Raw genomic sequence first — 16,934 nt, forward strand, 5'->3', positions numbered from 1 at the left:
ACGGTCCAATAAACCTTGGACTTAACTTTCCCCTTTTACCAAATCTTATAAGTCCCTTCCACGGCGAGACTTTAAGCAAAACCGAATCCCCAACCTCAAAAGTTATCGGTCTCCGCTTCTTGTCAGCATAGCTCTTTTGACGATCCTGAGCCGCTAACATTCTTTCCCTAATTACTTTCAACTTTTCAGCAGTTTGATGAACCAACTCCGGTCCCATAAACTGCTTTTCCCCAGCCTCAAGCCAACAAGACGGCGTACGACACTTCTGTCCATACAAAGCTTGGTAAGGTGCCATCTTAATGCTCGAGTGAAAACTATTATTATAGGAAAACTCTACCAAAGGTAAATGTTCATCCCAATTACCTAGGAATTCCAAGGTACACGCTCTCAGCATATCTTCAAGTGTTTGTATCGTTCGTTCGCTCTGACCATCAGTCTGCGGATGGTAAGCTGTACTTAAACACAACTTGGTACCCAATTCCTCTTGTAGACTTTTCCAAAACCTCGATGTGAAACGGCTATCACGATCCGACACAATCGTTAACGGAACACCGTGAAGCCTCACAATTTCCTTCACGTAAGAATTCGCAAGCTTCTCCATAGACCATTTCTCCCTGGCCGCTATGAAATGCGCACTCTTAGTGAATCGATCAACGACCACCCAAATCATGTCGTGACCATTCTTTGTTCTGGGCAGTTTAGTGACAAAATCCATAGCAATGTCTTCCCACTTACCCATAGGCACAGGCAAAGGTTCTAAACTCCCGTACGGTTTCTGATGTTGTGTCTTGACTCTCGCACAAGTCACACACTCGGCCACATACTTTGCAACATCAAGCTTCATCGTCGGCCACCAGTAGTAGGGTTTCAGGTCCCTATACATTTTAGTGCTACCCGGATGAATCGAGTACATGGTCTTGTGAGCTTCTTCCATCAGAAGATCTCTGACTCCTCCTGTCTTAGGTATCCAAATCCGATCTTGGAACACCTTCAGTCCATGACTGTTTACACCGAACACCAACGTTTTACCCAAACGTTCCTCCTTTCTGTCATTCTTCTCAGAAGCTTCGCTCTGAGCTTTCTTTATACTTTCCAAAATAGTTGAGACAACTTCAATTCTCAACGCTCTTGGCCTTTTCCTTTCGGGATTGACTTTCCGACTGAGAGCATCAGCAACAACATTAGCTTTACCGGGGTGGTAAAGTATCTCGCAGTCATAGTCTTTAAGTAATTCTAGCCAGCGTCGTTGCCTCATATTCAATTCTTTCTGATTAAAGAGGTATTGGAGACTCTTATGATCAGTGAAAAGTTTGCACTTCGTGCCATAGAGGTAATGCCTCCATATTTTCAGAGCGAAAACTACCGCTGCCAACTCCAAATCATGAGTCGGGTAGTTCTTTTCATGCTCTTTCAGCTGTCGAGACGCATATGCTATCACCTTTTCTCTTTGGGTCAAAACACAACCCAAACCAACACCAGACGCATCGCTATAGACAGCGAAGTCTTCAACTCCATCGGGTAGAGAAAGTATCGGTGCCTCGCATAGCTTCTCCTTTAGCTTCTCAAATGCTTCCTTATGCTTCTCACCCCAAGCATAAGTAGCTCCTTTGTGGGTCAAAGCTGACAATGGACTAGCGATCGAAGAAAAGCCTTGGATAAACCTTCGGTAATATCCAGCTAATCCTAAAAAGCTTCGAATCTCCGTGGGACTTTTCGGTTGTTCCCACTTCGTCACAGCTTCGATCTTTGCTGGATCAACCATTATCCCTTCTTGGTTGACCACGTGACCCAAGAATTGGACTTCACGAATCCAAAAATCACATTTGGAGAACTTAGCATACAGCTTCTCCTTCTTCAAGACTTCTAACACTTCTCGCAAGTGTTTGCCATGCTCCTCCTGGCTTTTCGAGTAAATCAGAATGTCGTCTATGAACACTATCACGGATTTATCAAGGAACGGGTTACAAACCCTATTCATCAAATCCATGAACGCTGCTGGAGCATTGGTTAGTCCAAACGACATAACCAAGAACTCGTAGTGTCCATATCTTGTTCTGAATGCAGTCTTCTCGATATCTTGCTCTCTTACTTTTAGCTGATGATATCCTGACCTTAGATCGATCTTCGAGAAATAACTCGAACCTTGCAATTGATCAAACAGGTCATCAATCCTCGGCAACGGATATCTATTCTTTATTGTTGCCTTGTTCAGCTCTCTGTAATCGATGCACATTCTCATACTTCCATCTTTCTTCTTTACAAATAACACTGGAGCTCCCCAGGGCGATGAACTAGGTCTAATGAAACCGTTGTCCAATAACTCCTGAAGTTGCATCATTAGCTCCTTCATCTCCGTCGGTGCTAATCGATAAGGTGCTTTCGCAATTGGCGTTGTTCCTGGCAACAAGTCAATACGGAATTCCACTTGTCTATCAGGCGGTAATCCAGGAAGATCTTCGGGAAATACTTCCGAATAATCACACACAACTGGAATACTCTGCATCACCTTCTTTTCCTTCTTAGCATCAATCACGAATGCTAAATACGATGTACACCCCTTGGTCAAACATTTTCTGGCTTTCATCAATGAAATGATTCCAGAATTCACTCTGCGTTTATCTCCATACACCATAAACGAATCTTTCCCAGGCGGGTTTACTTTGACTATTTTCTTCTTGCATAAAATTTCGGCGTCGTTGGCGCTAAGCCAATCCATTCCCAATACGATGTCGAAACCATTAAGTTCGATAGGCAATAATTCCTCGTGGAACTTATTCCCATTCAGATCAATTAAGATGTTTTTCATGCGATAGCTAACAGGTACAAACTTGCCACTAGCAACTTCGACTAATAAAGCATTATCTAGTCTAACAACAGGCAAAGCTAGCTTTCTACCAAATTCATGCGATATAAAGGAGTAATTGGCTCCAGAATCAAATAAAATTTGGGCAGGCAATTCGTTAACGAGAAAGGTACCTGAAGCGACATCAGCTTCATCTTTAGCAGCTTCCAGTGTCATCTGGAATGCTCTCGCCTTTGGCTTTGGCGGAATGTTGGGTCTAGCTGCCTCCTTCTTCTTCGGGCAGTCCCTCGACATATGACCCTCCTCACCACAACCATAGCAAACTTTCTTTGTGAGGGTACACTCATTGGCATAGTGCCCTGGCTTTCCACACTTGTAGCATGTGTTCGCCACCTCACATCTTCCATGATGCTTCTTCTTACATTTGTCGCACCATTTCGCCTCACCTCCACCTCCCCTCGAACCAGACTTCGAGAACTTGTTTTTCTTGTTGGACCCTGAAGTTCCATCGAACTTCCTCTTTTCTCCAACATCTATTCTTTCCAGACCCTTTTCCTTCTGCTGGGCCTCCACATTCTTAGCTGCACGAACAGCCGTTTTCAGAGTGGTTGCCATCTTGACTGTCGGACCAAAGTCAGCAGGCAGTCCGTTAGCAAACCTCTCAATCTTGGAGAGTTCCGTTGGCACTAGGTACGGAAACAACTTCATCTTCTCAGTAAATGCAGTAGCATAGTCATCTATGCTCATCTTCCCCTTCTTTAAGTTTTGAAACTCATTGTTCAGATCAATCAGATCTATCTCTGAACAATACTGCACCCTCAGCTGTTCCAAGAACTCCTCCCATGACATTTTCAGGGCCTCTCCTCGTGGCATAGAATCTGCCAACAACTTCCACCAACTCAAGACTCCAGTCTTCAGTTGTCTAACCGCAAATACGGTCTTCTGTTTGTTGCTACAGTCGCAACTTTCAAATACCATCTCCATTTCGGAGATCCAATCCATTATCTCAACAGGCTTTGGGCTCCCAGAAAGACTTGGCGGTTTGGCGCCCAAGAAGTTCTTGTACATACGCCCATCCTTGTTGTTTCTCCTTTCTGGATCGTTCCTTCGTTCCTCTTGAGTCCCAACTTGACTCACCATGCGACTATTGTTCCCTTCCTCTGATTGCTCGGGAATCAATTCCGGTTCCTCAATAGGTATGATAGGTTCATCCCTATTATTATGCAACATTTGTCGCATCTCCTCCCTTTGTTCGGCTAGCATAGCCCGAATCATGGCTTGCACCGCAGCCATTGTTATTGGTTCTGGTGCTGCTGCTACAACAGGTATTTGCTCAATCACTGGCGGTTGATTCCTGTTTTCATCTGCGTTTCCAACGCCACTCCTTGTTCTCACCATTTTTGATCTACACCGAATAATTTCACCTTATTACTCCAAACGATTACATGCTAGTTCTAATCACGTAGGCATACGCTTAGAATCCTACACACATAAGGTTTCCAGATCCGGTCGGCAACAGACCGTAGATCCGAACAAATAATATCATATATGGCAACATATAACATTTAGCACATAAAGCATTTTAGGCAACTTTCCTAAAATAAACTAGTGCTCGTGTCTAAAATCCAACAGACACACATCTCATCATTCCATTTAGCATTCTAAGTTTAAGTCTAGAAATCCTACAAATTCCTAGTTCGCTTAAACTAATGCTCTGATACCAACTGTGACATCCCCAAAAATCTCGGCCAGAAAAGACCGATTTTCATTTATGCTTTTAAATATTTTCAGAGTAAATCCTTTTGATTTGAAAGAGTTGCGGAATTTGTTCCCAAAACAAAACGTGATAAAATAATATTTATCAAAGCATCTCATCAAGAGATGCATTTCATTATATAATCAAAACTCGGGATGTCATGTTCCGATACAGACCATAAAGCATAAACGATAAACATTACAAGTCATTCAACAAATATATACATATACAGACTTGTAAACAAAACAACAAGATGATCCATCCATCTTACGCCCTTGTGCCACTTCCTGTAATACAAATAAAACTGAGTGGGTCAGGCTTGGGAGCCTGGTGAGCATATAGGGTTTTCAACCCACAATAAATAAGTTATATTTAATTTCACCAACCAAACACTATCCCGATTACCCATTCCCGTTATCCTCACTTTACGTCCCTAAAACAACTATCTCAAGGGACCTAATCTAGGATTTTCATCGGGACGGACATCACTGCGAAGGGGTTTCCTCAACAATAGATATCCTAAAGGCAACCATGAGGGGGATAGAGTACACCGGTGAACACATCGTTCACAACACCTACAGGTTATGAACCTGCTAGCGTTCCACTGGACTGTCTAGAAAGAGTCCGTGGTCGTTATCCATACTCCGCTGAATAACTAGATCAACAACAACAACAACAACGAGGCCTCTCATCTGTTTATTACACACCAACTATCTACCCATGTTCTACCCAACATATTAGTAGATAAAAATATACATTTGTATACATAGTTTAAAGAAAACCTGTATAACATGCTTGAATCAACACATATATCACATAACAGATGAGGCACACACACACATAACACATATCTCATAAAGAAATAAGCAGATCTATAAGATAGAAGAGAGTGAATACTCATTCACACATAACACAACCAAATATATACACATAGCACGTATTTTTATATAAAATACTTCGTATTATTGTATTAGAAGAAATAACTACACACTCACTTGATCAGAAGACGATCCGACAGCACTACGGCTTATAGAAGTAGTATTCCTCAGCAGATCTGGAAGATCTCCTCGAAAATCGAACTTCTCGCGGGCAGAGCTTCGACTCGGGAACCGCGCTTCTCGGGATCTTCGGGGTCTCGGGACTTGCCTCGGGGCTAGAGTATGATACCGGGGCTTCGGGGTAGCTTCGGCACGAAAAACGATGCAAAAGACTAGAGAGAAGAGAAGAAATTGAACAACAAATGAGGCTGCCTTCGGATCCTTTATATAGAGGCTGGAGCCTCGGAGTACGCGGGGCGTACAGGCGTACGCAGCGCGTACGCGTCCGAAATCGTCATTGCATGCGTCATCCGAAGTGTCGACACTATCGGAGTTACGCGATAGCGTAACCTCGTACGCGGGGCGTACTCCGGATTACACCGGTGACACGGCTTCGGATAATGCCTCCGATTTTGAATTAAATAAAAATACAAAATGATTAATAAACTTCGGAAATTCATAACTTCTTCATACGAACTCCGTTTTTGACGTTCTTTATATCCACGCGAAGGTGAGACCATGCTCTACGACTTTCGTTTAGACTCCGTCGGCTAATTTTGACTTTATTTTTATTAATTATTTTTAATAGGCCGGGACAGAAACTTTCGTTATAAATTCATAACTTCTTCGTTTGACGTCCGTTCTCGCCTAACTTTTTATCGTTTCAATACCAACAATGAGATCTTCGATTCTCATTTAGATTGCTTCGGCTAACAACCGCTCGATCTCAATTCGAGTATTTCAGGCTGTATACCGCTAAGCCGGAACTTCGATAAATCATAACTTCCTCATACGAAGTCAGATTTGGGCGTTCTATATATATTCGGAAACCTTGTTTCGACTACTACAACATTAACCAAAGATATTAAGTTTATTTTACACTTAAATTTTGACGCTTATTTTTATTCTTAATTAATCAAACCACATAATTAAGCAATTAAGCACAAAACACATAATACTCAAATAATACATTCTTATTATTTCAAAACGGGTTACAAAGGTTAACCTAGACTATTATATTGCTAATAACGGCAAGCCCGGAAACACAGGCGTTACAGATATTCGTTCGAAGAAACATCGAAGTTACGGTTATTACTTAGGATGAAGAGATAATGTATGGAGTCATCATGCGATCCCTACTTCGTTGATGATTTCGGGACGTAATCATCCTAAGGGGGAGATAATTGTAACGCCCGTAGATCTGGGCTGGTTAATTTAGAGATAATAGGGGTCGAAAACGACTTTTTGACAAAATATTATTTAGAATAAATAAACTTAACCAAGTTGTAGAATACATCTCAAGGGTTCTGTACATATAAATAATTTTGAAATCCGAGTTATAACAAAGAAGTTATGGTCCGTCGAAGTTTTACGGCAAAACCGGCACGACACTGGGAGACGTAAATAGTTAATTTACGATGGAGGACTTTTTAGCCTTATAAATCTAAACAAAATTTGTAGTATACGTTAAACCGAGAACATACAAAAAAAGAACACCTAAATTTGACTTCGTATGAGGAAGTTATGAATTTTCTAAGATTTGGCTTAGCATTGCACGTCCTGAAACTCGAATTTTAGATCGAGCGGCTTTTGGCCTACACGACCTAAATGAGAATTGAATATCTCATTAATAGAAACTCAACGGTAAAAAGACGAACGGAAACAGAGTCTGTATGTAGAAGTTATGAATTTTACGCGAACATTTAACAATATAATCTCCTCGTACTGTTAAATTTAAGATCAGTCGAGAATTAGCCGACAGAATCAAAATGAAAGTTGTAGATCTTATTTTTACCTATGCGTGGATATAAATAACGTCAAAAACGTAGGTCGTATGTGAAAGATACAAATTTTAGAAGTCGGAAGTGTGCTGTGCGAAAATGGGTGATGTGGCACAATCTTGGTCATTGCTTTCTCCCCAAGTCTTGCCACTAGATGATGACATGTGGCACCAAGTTCAGCCATTTTCACCCTATAAATAGAACCTCTCCCACCCTCATTTTTTTCACACATTTCTCATTATTTCTTCTCTTTACTCTCTCTCTCTCTCTAGAACCTCTCTCTAGCCCCGAAACCCCCCCCCCCCCCCCCCGAAAAGCCTAGGGAACCTCCCTAGCACGAGGTGGAAGCCCCGGAGTGCTCGACGACTACAAGAAGAAGAGCTTTTCGGCTTGGGAACGCTGCTCCAAGCAAAGCCCGGTTTTCTATAAAACCAGTTGTAAAGTGAGCTACGCCTACGCTATTTTTAATATAGCTTTTATTTAATTATAGTAACGTTATTAGGAACTTATAATAAGTACTTGGGCTATTATTATGGGTTATATGAGTATTATTTAACGTTTATATAATAGTAATAATAGCTAGACTATTAATTACTCTCGACGAATAATAGACTAAATTCTAGTGGTAATAATACTAGGTTTCGTCGAAGGAAATTATTTTTAAGAAGCGAAGCGCTGTCTGAGTTCGGAATCACCACCTTTTCAAGCGAGTGCATGGTCCCTTTCGTCTTACACATAGATATGAAGTATATTATATAAATTACGTGTTATGTGTGCATATTATCTGTATACTTGCTATCTATGCTGGATGAACGATTTTATACAAGTTTTATATGATTTAAACTGTATATGTATTTATATCTACGTAATATGTTGGGTAAAACATGGGTAGATGAAATATGAGTTGGATGATGAGTTGAGAGAATGAGAGGTGATATAGACAATGAGGTAAGGGTGATAGGTGGACGATGTGAGAAGCCTTGTTCCTAAATGTTGGCCCCGTCATCTAGCAGAGTATGGATGACAACCATGGACTATTCTAGACAGTCCAGTGGAACACTAGCAGGCTCGCAACCTGTAGGTGTTGTGAACGATTTGTTCACTGGTGTACTCTAAAAACTCATTGACATGTATTGCGAGTGGACTCTCGAAAACGATACTGTCAATAAACGAGATAACCCTAGCAGTTGTGCTCGAAGGACAATAGTGGCAGTTGCGCCTCACATAGAATGTCACAATTCTGGCAGTTGCGCCTAAGTGATAGAACTAGCAGCTGTGTTTTACAGTTGTGTCATTGATAACGATGGACTTCATACCTATTCCTTAGGATAATCCTTAGGAATGAATGAATGAAAAATAGATGATTCTTAGGGTAGATCCTTAAGGGTAAAGAAGATAATGGGGATGGGTAATTGGCTTAACTGTTTGATGATTAAACATAATAATTATATTATTGTGGGTTGAAAACCCTATATACTCACCAGGTTTCCCAACCTGACCCACTCAGTTTATTTATATCACAGGTGTTGATATAAAGTCACATTACACTGAGAGATTAAGGAGATATATAAACTAGTGATAATGAATGTAAGTTCTGTTTATGCTTATGTTTCTGTATTGACGATGACATCCCAAATGTTTTAAAATGAATAAAAATACTTTTCTTCGGAAATGCCCTAATAACGTATTTATCATGTTTCACTGGGAACAAATTCCGCACATTTTTATTAAAAAGAGGTACTCTGAATTTTATATAGCATAAACAAAATCAATCTTTTCTGTCCATGAAAATGAGGATGTCACAGTAAGCCTAGAGATTACAATTTCACTTTTCATACTTTCAAACTGGTACATCTTATTGTAGATTGTTTCTAAGTCCCTTTATTTATGTTACTAATGGCATTAATACAACTATAACTCAATTTCAAATGATTTGTTCTGATTTATAGCAACCATAGTCTCATGGTACCTCATTAAATATGCGAGCTATTTTAACAACCAAGTATTGGTGAGTGCTTGTGTGTGTTCATTTGTTTTGCAAATTAATTTAGTTTCCTAAATAGTCAAGAAGGAGGTTATGTGCTCATTTGGCTATACATATATCACCAACTCTTTCTTTTTTTGTATACTCAACATGGTTGATAATGATATACATGACTGTGACTGAACCAATGTTTGTTGACTATTTATTTGGATGGATCATAATCATTTCCATATTGTTGTTGTATTAAACCTAAAAAAGTGGAGCATTGATCCAATAGGCCATCAGTGTTGAATAGTTAGGGAGTTAAGTCTTTGTATGCAAGATTTCATTGCATTTCATAGAGTAGTCATGTATGTGGATTGAACCTAATATTGCTCCAAAACTCTCCCCTCGATAAGCCACCAGTGTATGATGATAGAAATAAAACATAAACGGATGTAACAATTATGATTTCACCTTTGCTTTTCTTTCAGATGTGTCTCTTTGTTTTGAAGTTTTTATCTATACTGTTGCTTGTAATAGAGCGCTCAAAGACTCTCATCTTTAGGGTTACTGTTTTTTTTTCCTTTGAGCTGATGGTAGTGTTTCATCTCTTATCTGTGTAGCCTCTCTTCTAACCATATGCTACTGTGTAACTTCTAGGAAAATAGTTTTCTTATACCATTTATTATGTAATTTGAAATAAACAAAGGTAAATAAGAGAATCCCTTTAGATGATTAAACTACCAATTCATAGTCATTTCATTCCTATTCAGCTCAATCATGATTCAGGAATAAAGGTTTTGAGCATTCAACCTTATGATAAAAACAAGCAAGACAAATACAAGAGAATGAATTTATTTATCTCAGAAAGATTGTTTGCGAAAATACATGACTTCCTAATTGCTAAGAATAACTTATTTGATGTGTAACTTACTGAATAATGCAATATTTAAATACTAGTATGTAGTCATCTAACATGGTTGTGGTATCTTGTTTAAATTTGGTAAAAGAATTCAAAATTGGCAATAGAAAGTAGTAATTTGAGGCATTCACAAATCACAATGCCTTTTTCCTTGTTTATGGAGAAATTTTAACGCCCCTTTTTACTTGCGTGAGATTTTTCAAGATGAGGAAATGCACTCAAAATGTTGTGTGCTCTCAAGTCCTGCCTGGTCAAGATTCCAACCACTGGTGGCACCTGCAAAACATCAGGTCAGTAAGCAATTTATATTATTATTATTATTATTATTATTATTATTATTATTATTATTATTATTATTTCAAAAATAAAAATAACTTACCCCATGGCCATGGTACTTTGGTAAAACAAGCATGTGGCGAAGCCCCACCTGCCTGAATTGCACTAAAGCCTTTGCAACAGACATGGTTTCAACAACCGTATAAGGGGTAGTATTGGTAAGTGGATGCAAATCCACATACATTTCCATTTCTTCTTTTGTAACTGCCACCTCCTCTATCGTCCCCCACCTCTCCGCCACATCAACCCAAGTGAACTTTTCTCTCACTTCCCACTCCTCTGTTCTCCTTCTCTCTTGTAAAAACCATTTCTTTTTCAACACCAGTAAAAGATGAGCTCTCAAAACAAGCCCATGCACTTCACTCACCTGTCCCACACTGTCCACAACAGCAAAGCCATTGTGGGTGGTGTTCCTCAAAACATCCACAATCCGGCCCACCGTTTCAATCCCTGATAACGTGACAACTGGCGGCTTAACATCCGCCAACTCACCAACCGTTATATTTCTCATCCATGGCTCAGGGTGGGCTTCCAAGAAAGGCAGCCCTTTAAGCTCTAGTATGATCTCGTATATACTCGGGTTGAAACAGTCTCCAACACTTTTGGAAATTAGAAGGACAAGCATTGTTATCGGAAGCAAAAGAAGATTGTTTGTCAGCTCAAGAAATATGACACACAGGGAAACAGTCATCCGCATGGACCCCGCCATTAAAGAAGCCGCACCCAAAACGGCATAAAGTCCTTGGTCAATAGACGCGTACGACCCCATCGCCATGCCAAGTAAGCGTCCGTAAGCGGACCCCATGAGTATAATCGGTAGGAAAAGTCCAGATGGAACTGCAATCCCGAACGTGAAGAGTCCCAATATGCAATAAAGTATAAAGAAAATGACTAAGGAGAAGACACGATATTCACTGGGAGTGTTGGTGGAGAAAATGTTGCGTACAGCATCATCGTTTGTTGTAAGGAGGAGAGTCGCCAGGTCATTGTAGTGTCCTTTTGGACAGTTAAACTGCTTGAAGTTCCCCATTCTTCCTGTAGACGGACACTCGGAATCTACTAGAGATGGATCGCATGGCGTACAACTGGCAAGAAACGGGAGTCCGTATAAGCATGCTGACGTGAATAATGATACTGCCAGACTCAATGAAATCTTGGCTAATTTCCCTTTGGCGTTGATGAGATTGTAGAGACGAAGGACCTTGTGAAGAAGGTAGTTGTAAAGGCTACCTAAAACTCCACCAATGATTCCAATTACAGTTACAGGGATGAGATCAGCTACATGGTACCTCACCGGAACACCGCCGACATCAAACATAATCAACCCACCTTGTCCAAAAAGCCCACAGGCTCCATCTTTACAATACTCCATGAAAGCTCTGAGCACCACCACCACAACCGCTGTACTAAAGAAGGTTCTCCAGAGAAGAGCGCTTCTCCACCATGTGGCCACCTCCTCAAGTGCAAACAGGACACCTCCTACTGGGGACCGGAAAGCAGCACATACACCTGAGGATGCGCCACAGGTGATTATATCTCGGCGATCACGGTCGTTGTTGAAGTAACGAATCCATCGCCATTTGATCCGGTAGTCATCGGGCCCACCTTGACCTAGTAATGAAGCAATGCAAGCACCAATGTGAACCAGTGGCCCTTCTTTCCCTAAATCCAGACCTGCAGCCACAGCTCCTATACTTCCAACGATCTGTAATTACAATTTTCATGAATATGATTTTCTTTTAAATTTATAAAAAGATAGCAAAAGTATAAAAAAGAGAAGAAAATCCCCCAATAGAAACACAGGTATTACTATTGTTGTGAAAAACTAAAAGTATACGCACCTTAACAAACATGGTGGTAGCACCATACATATTGGGAGTATCCACCCCGTTTAGGTAAGCTTTGATTTCAGGAATGCCCGGACCCGCTGCAGTAGGTGCGAAAAACACACATAGAACTGTTGCGATTAGTGTTAATATGAAATTAACCCCAGTCATGTACAAGAACCCCATCATGTACCTGATCATAAGTCATAATAATAATATTAAATTACTGAAATCGTCCCTATGGTTTGATCAAAATTATATTTTTGGTCTATAACTTTTATTTTGCAATCGGACTGTCCTGTGATATGATTTTGTTGCGATTTTAATCAATTATAGTAGCAAAAAGACTATTATACCCTTTATTATTCTTTTTAGATTTTCTTTTTATTATTTTGATTTTATTAAATAAAATATTATATGATAATATGATTCTCACACCTTTTACAGATTACCCCGATCCCCTTTCAAATAGAGACTCTAATCGTAGTCCCCCTTACGCCTTGTTCCCGAGTTTTTTTTGTAATTCATTAAAGGAAAGGGAAGGAAAATCTTGACAGAAAGAAAGGGAGGTAAAGGAAAATATTCATTATTTTGTGTTCCCGAGTTCAAAGGAAAAGAAAGGAAAATTTTTAGTTTTTATATTCCCGATTTAAGAGGAAAAAGAAAATAAAACTTAAAATTTTCCTTCCCCTTACTTTTTACCAAAATCCGCCCAATTTGGAAGGAAAATATGACTCAAAAATCTTTACCCTCCCCTTATTTTCCTTCCATTAATGAAACTCGGGAACACGATTTTCCTTCGACACCCCTCACTTTTCCTCTGTATCCTCCCATATCTCTCCTTAACACCCTGCTCCCGAGTTCAACTTAAGGAGAGAAAATAAACGAAATGAGTGGAAATGAGAGGAAAGTAAGAGAGATTGATGCTCCCGAATTTCATTAAAGAAAGGAAGTGGAAGGAAATTGAATGATCATTTTGTCTCCTAACTTTCCTTCCGATTTAAGAGGATTTAAAAAAATTATAATAAAATGTTTAACTTTCCTTCCATTTCTTTATAACTCGGGAGCACAAAACAAAAGACAAATTTATTTTCTTTTAAAGGGAAAATGACTTGAGAGGGTAAGATATTTTTTGAAATAGCCCAGCGGTATCAGGTGGTGTCTTCCCTCTTTGCGGTCGAGGGTTCAAGTTCTGTCGTAGACATAGGTGGAATAGGTGTTGTTAGCTTAGTGCCGGTTAAAAAAAATATATAATGAAATGTAGTTCTTATTATTATTATTATTATTATTATTATTATTATTATTATTATTTTACTCTCTACCGTCGGAGCTACTGCCGGAGTTAGTGACTCGCCGTTACATAAAAGCTTCGACTCCCAATCTCTTTCGTTCTATTCTAAAACCCATTCCTCCCTTACCCGTTTAGTCCTCTCACCGTTAAACTTAAAATCCAAGCCCTGTATTTCCTCGTCCTCATCATCACCGGCGGCATCACATGGACAGTCAAAGCCCAAGCCCTAAATCGCCACCTTCATCGTCTGAGAGTCAATCGGCAATCCCATCTCTGAAGAGTCAATATCCGCCATGAAAGAGTCAAAGTCCAAATGTTTCTCGTTTCTGTAAATCCGGCTACTTCATCAGACTCTTACCGTGATTAAACACACTATTCCCATACACAAACAGTTTATGGATTTCAGGTTTGCTTTCATCTGAAGAGTCAATTTTGATTTTAGGTTTGATTTCAGGATTTGTATAGATTTATGGACCCATCTTCTTCCTGGGATTGTTTGAGAATTTTTTGGGATTGTTCTTATGGTTTAGATTTATAGAAACGAAAAACGAAAATCGATGAACAATTGGATTTATAGAAAACGAAAATTCTTTCTGGGATTGTTTGAGATTTTTTTGGGAATTTTCTTCCAGCAGTTTTTCTTCGACCTCATGGACCAGAATCGCAATAAAATCATAGGTCCGAGTGCAAAATAAAAGTTAGGGTAATTTTTACGAAATCATAGGACGAACTATGATTTCAGTAATTTAGTCTAATAATAATAATAATTAATAAGCAATGTGGAAATGAATTTATTAAGTATTTGAAAATACCTTTTATTGTCTATGTATTGAACTACAGCAAGGAGTTTGTATCCTGCAATGTTTTCAACTGCAAGATTGATGAGAGTGGCAATGAGACCAGTTAATAGCCCGACTAGGAAAGCCAATAACCATTTAAGGAATATATACTGCAACACTTGCGCTTGCGATCTGCTTCTCCAATCGTGCTTGAACAGATCATTCTCATTGATCCTGCAAAAAAAAAAAATTTATTTATTTCATAAAAAATAAAAAAATAAAAAAATAAAAAAATAAAAAAAACTCTTGTTTCATGAAGACAAAATCTGTAATGACAACTTACTCATAATCCAAGCTTTCGATATAGGAAACTTTGGCTCCAACAAGGGCTAGTGGACTTGAAGAAAGGGCCGTTAGATTTCTCTTGAGGAGTGGCTGATGGAGTGAATTGCTCTCCATGTCTCTTTCTTGTTGATTTGTGGTCTCTGCCATTTGCTCTGAATCTTTCTCCATTTTATCAGTGCAGTTGTAGAGAGCTCACAGGTTTGATTCTGGCAGAGTACTGCTCTTCTCTCTCTTTCTTTCTGTTTGGTATTTATAGTTTGATTGAGATTCAATTATTCATCATGTGTTGTTGTGTTTCATGGGGATTTCGTGATGCACCATTCTTTTTTATACGATTTGGATAAGAGCAAGGAGTTTGTGACGTTTACTAGTGTAACTATAAAATAAAAAAAAATAAAAACTAAGGGTCCATATCAGATGTGCTAGTTGATAATGATTTGTTTTAGGATTTTGTTAATATATGAAGCAAAAGTGAGACCTTTATTTAAGTGCTCACAAAATCTAAAATATTAAGACCACTTCTAGGATACTCCACTACAAGTAGAAGCACCAGCCAAAATGCCAAATCATGTAGCATGAAATGTAATGTGTGAACTTATTCGATAAAGTTAGCCGGCCTTTACTTATTTTAAGATTGAAAAATAACAACCATTTATTCCTAAAGTCATGGAACAATTGCTATTAATATATAGAGGTCTGATGAAAAAAAAAAATGAATGTACATAACATGGAAAAGGGGTCAAATACATATAGTTATAGAATTAACAAGTAAAGAAATGGTTTGTGATTAATAATCAATCCAATCATCTTTGAACAATTGTTTAAGAAATGAAATTGGAGATCTGAAATCGGATGGCTGGAAGAAAAGTGGCTCTTGGGGTAAGTGGAAGGGCAGTGAGTGAGTTTGTCCAGGTGTGCATCAATTATCGTTTTCGATTAGCTGCATGTTCAATCAAGACAGATCGGACGCTTAAACATGTGTATTGCTGTTGGTCCACGTGGCCTACACAAGTAGGCCAACCGGTTTTTGTTATTAATTTCCCATGAGAATCACAACCATTGAACCTTTAGTATTTTTGTTTTTTTGGACCACAACCATCTAGGCCTTCCCATTCATATATAATTATTACACAATCATAACATAAAAAAAGTTTATAGATCTAGATTGTTGTTATTATTATTTATTACAAATGGTATTATTATTATTACAAATTGATAGATTTGTTATTATTATTATGTAACAATTGTGATAATGAAGCATTTTCCTTGACGATTGCTTTATAGAAGAAACTATGGTGTTTATATAAAAAATATTATATAATATATATTCTTGTGGATCATGCTATGTTATTCTATATTTGACTATTAGATCTGGGCATGTAAGCGAGATATGTTATATTATAATTTACAAGCCTTTTCAGACAACTGGTTTGAAGCGATTAGGATTTAGGAAAAGCAAATAGAGCCCCGAAGACTAAGGATCTCAAACATAAATATTATAATTTATACGAACATAATAATAAATCATGTATCCTAATTTCCCACCGCCTTGTATTCTTTATGTTTTTTTTTTTTTTTTTTTTTTTAAAAGCGTTCGATTCATTAAATAACATATTTTAGAGATGATGGTGTCAGAATATGAAGAGCATATGCTCATTCTCATTGGAAACTTATATGTAGGTTTATACAAAAACCAAGTGTGTTTTTTTTATGATTTATTCTTTATGTTATATCTTTTTCTTTACATTAAATTTTTATTCCTTTATCATTAATCTATACAGGTCTTTTTCATGTAAGTTTTAATATGAAATTGAATTAGCGGTCTCTCGTATTGATTGGTTTTTTAAATGTTATACTACGACTCAATGTTTTTAATTATATGAAGAAATTAAATTTCTAATTATACAAAATAGATATGCATGGGTAGATAGATGTTAAGGATTATTTGCAAAATGTTCAGGAACATTTTATGGGTGTGATTAAGTTATAAATGTCCCAACAATATCCATATATTGACGTTATATATTGTGTATCGTAAATGTATGGTGTTGATTGAATATGGTTGGTTGTCTGTCATGCCCATGTTCATTTG

At 38.4% G+C, this 16,934-nt stretch overlaps 1 protein-coding gene across 1 annotated transcript; it reads right to left on the minus strand.

The window, feature by feature from the left end:
- Positions 1-10,180: 10,180 nt before the first annotated feature.
- On the minus strand, positions 10,181-15,158 carry LOC145097973 (chloride channel protein CLC-a-like). Its single transcript, XM_079035659.1, has 5 exons — positions 14,841-15,158; positions 14,531-14,731; positions 12,443-12,620; positions 10,645-12,306; positions 10,181-10,541 (listed from the first exon to the last, which is right to left on the minus strand). Exons 1-5 carry the CDS (start codon positions 15,008-15,010, stop codon positions 10,434-10,436), a joined length of 2,319 nt encoding a protein of 772 aa, XP_078891785.1. The 5' UTR covers positions 15,011-15,158; the 3' UTR covers positions 10,181-10,433.
- Positions 15,159-16,934: the final 1,776 nt, after the last annotated feature.

The sequence above is a fragment of the Lactuca serriola genome, chromosome 4 (assembly GCF_051521515.1).
Source record: "Lactuca serriola cultivar US96UC23 chromosome 4, Lser_US96UC23_V15, whole genome shotgun sequence".
NCBI lineage: Eukaryota > Viridiplantae > Streptophyta > Magnoliopsida > Asterales > Asteraceae > Lactuca > Lactuca serriola.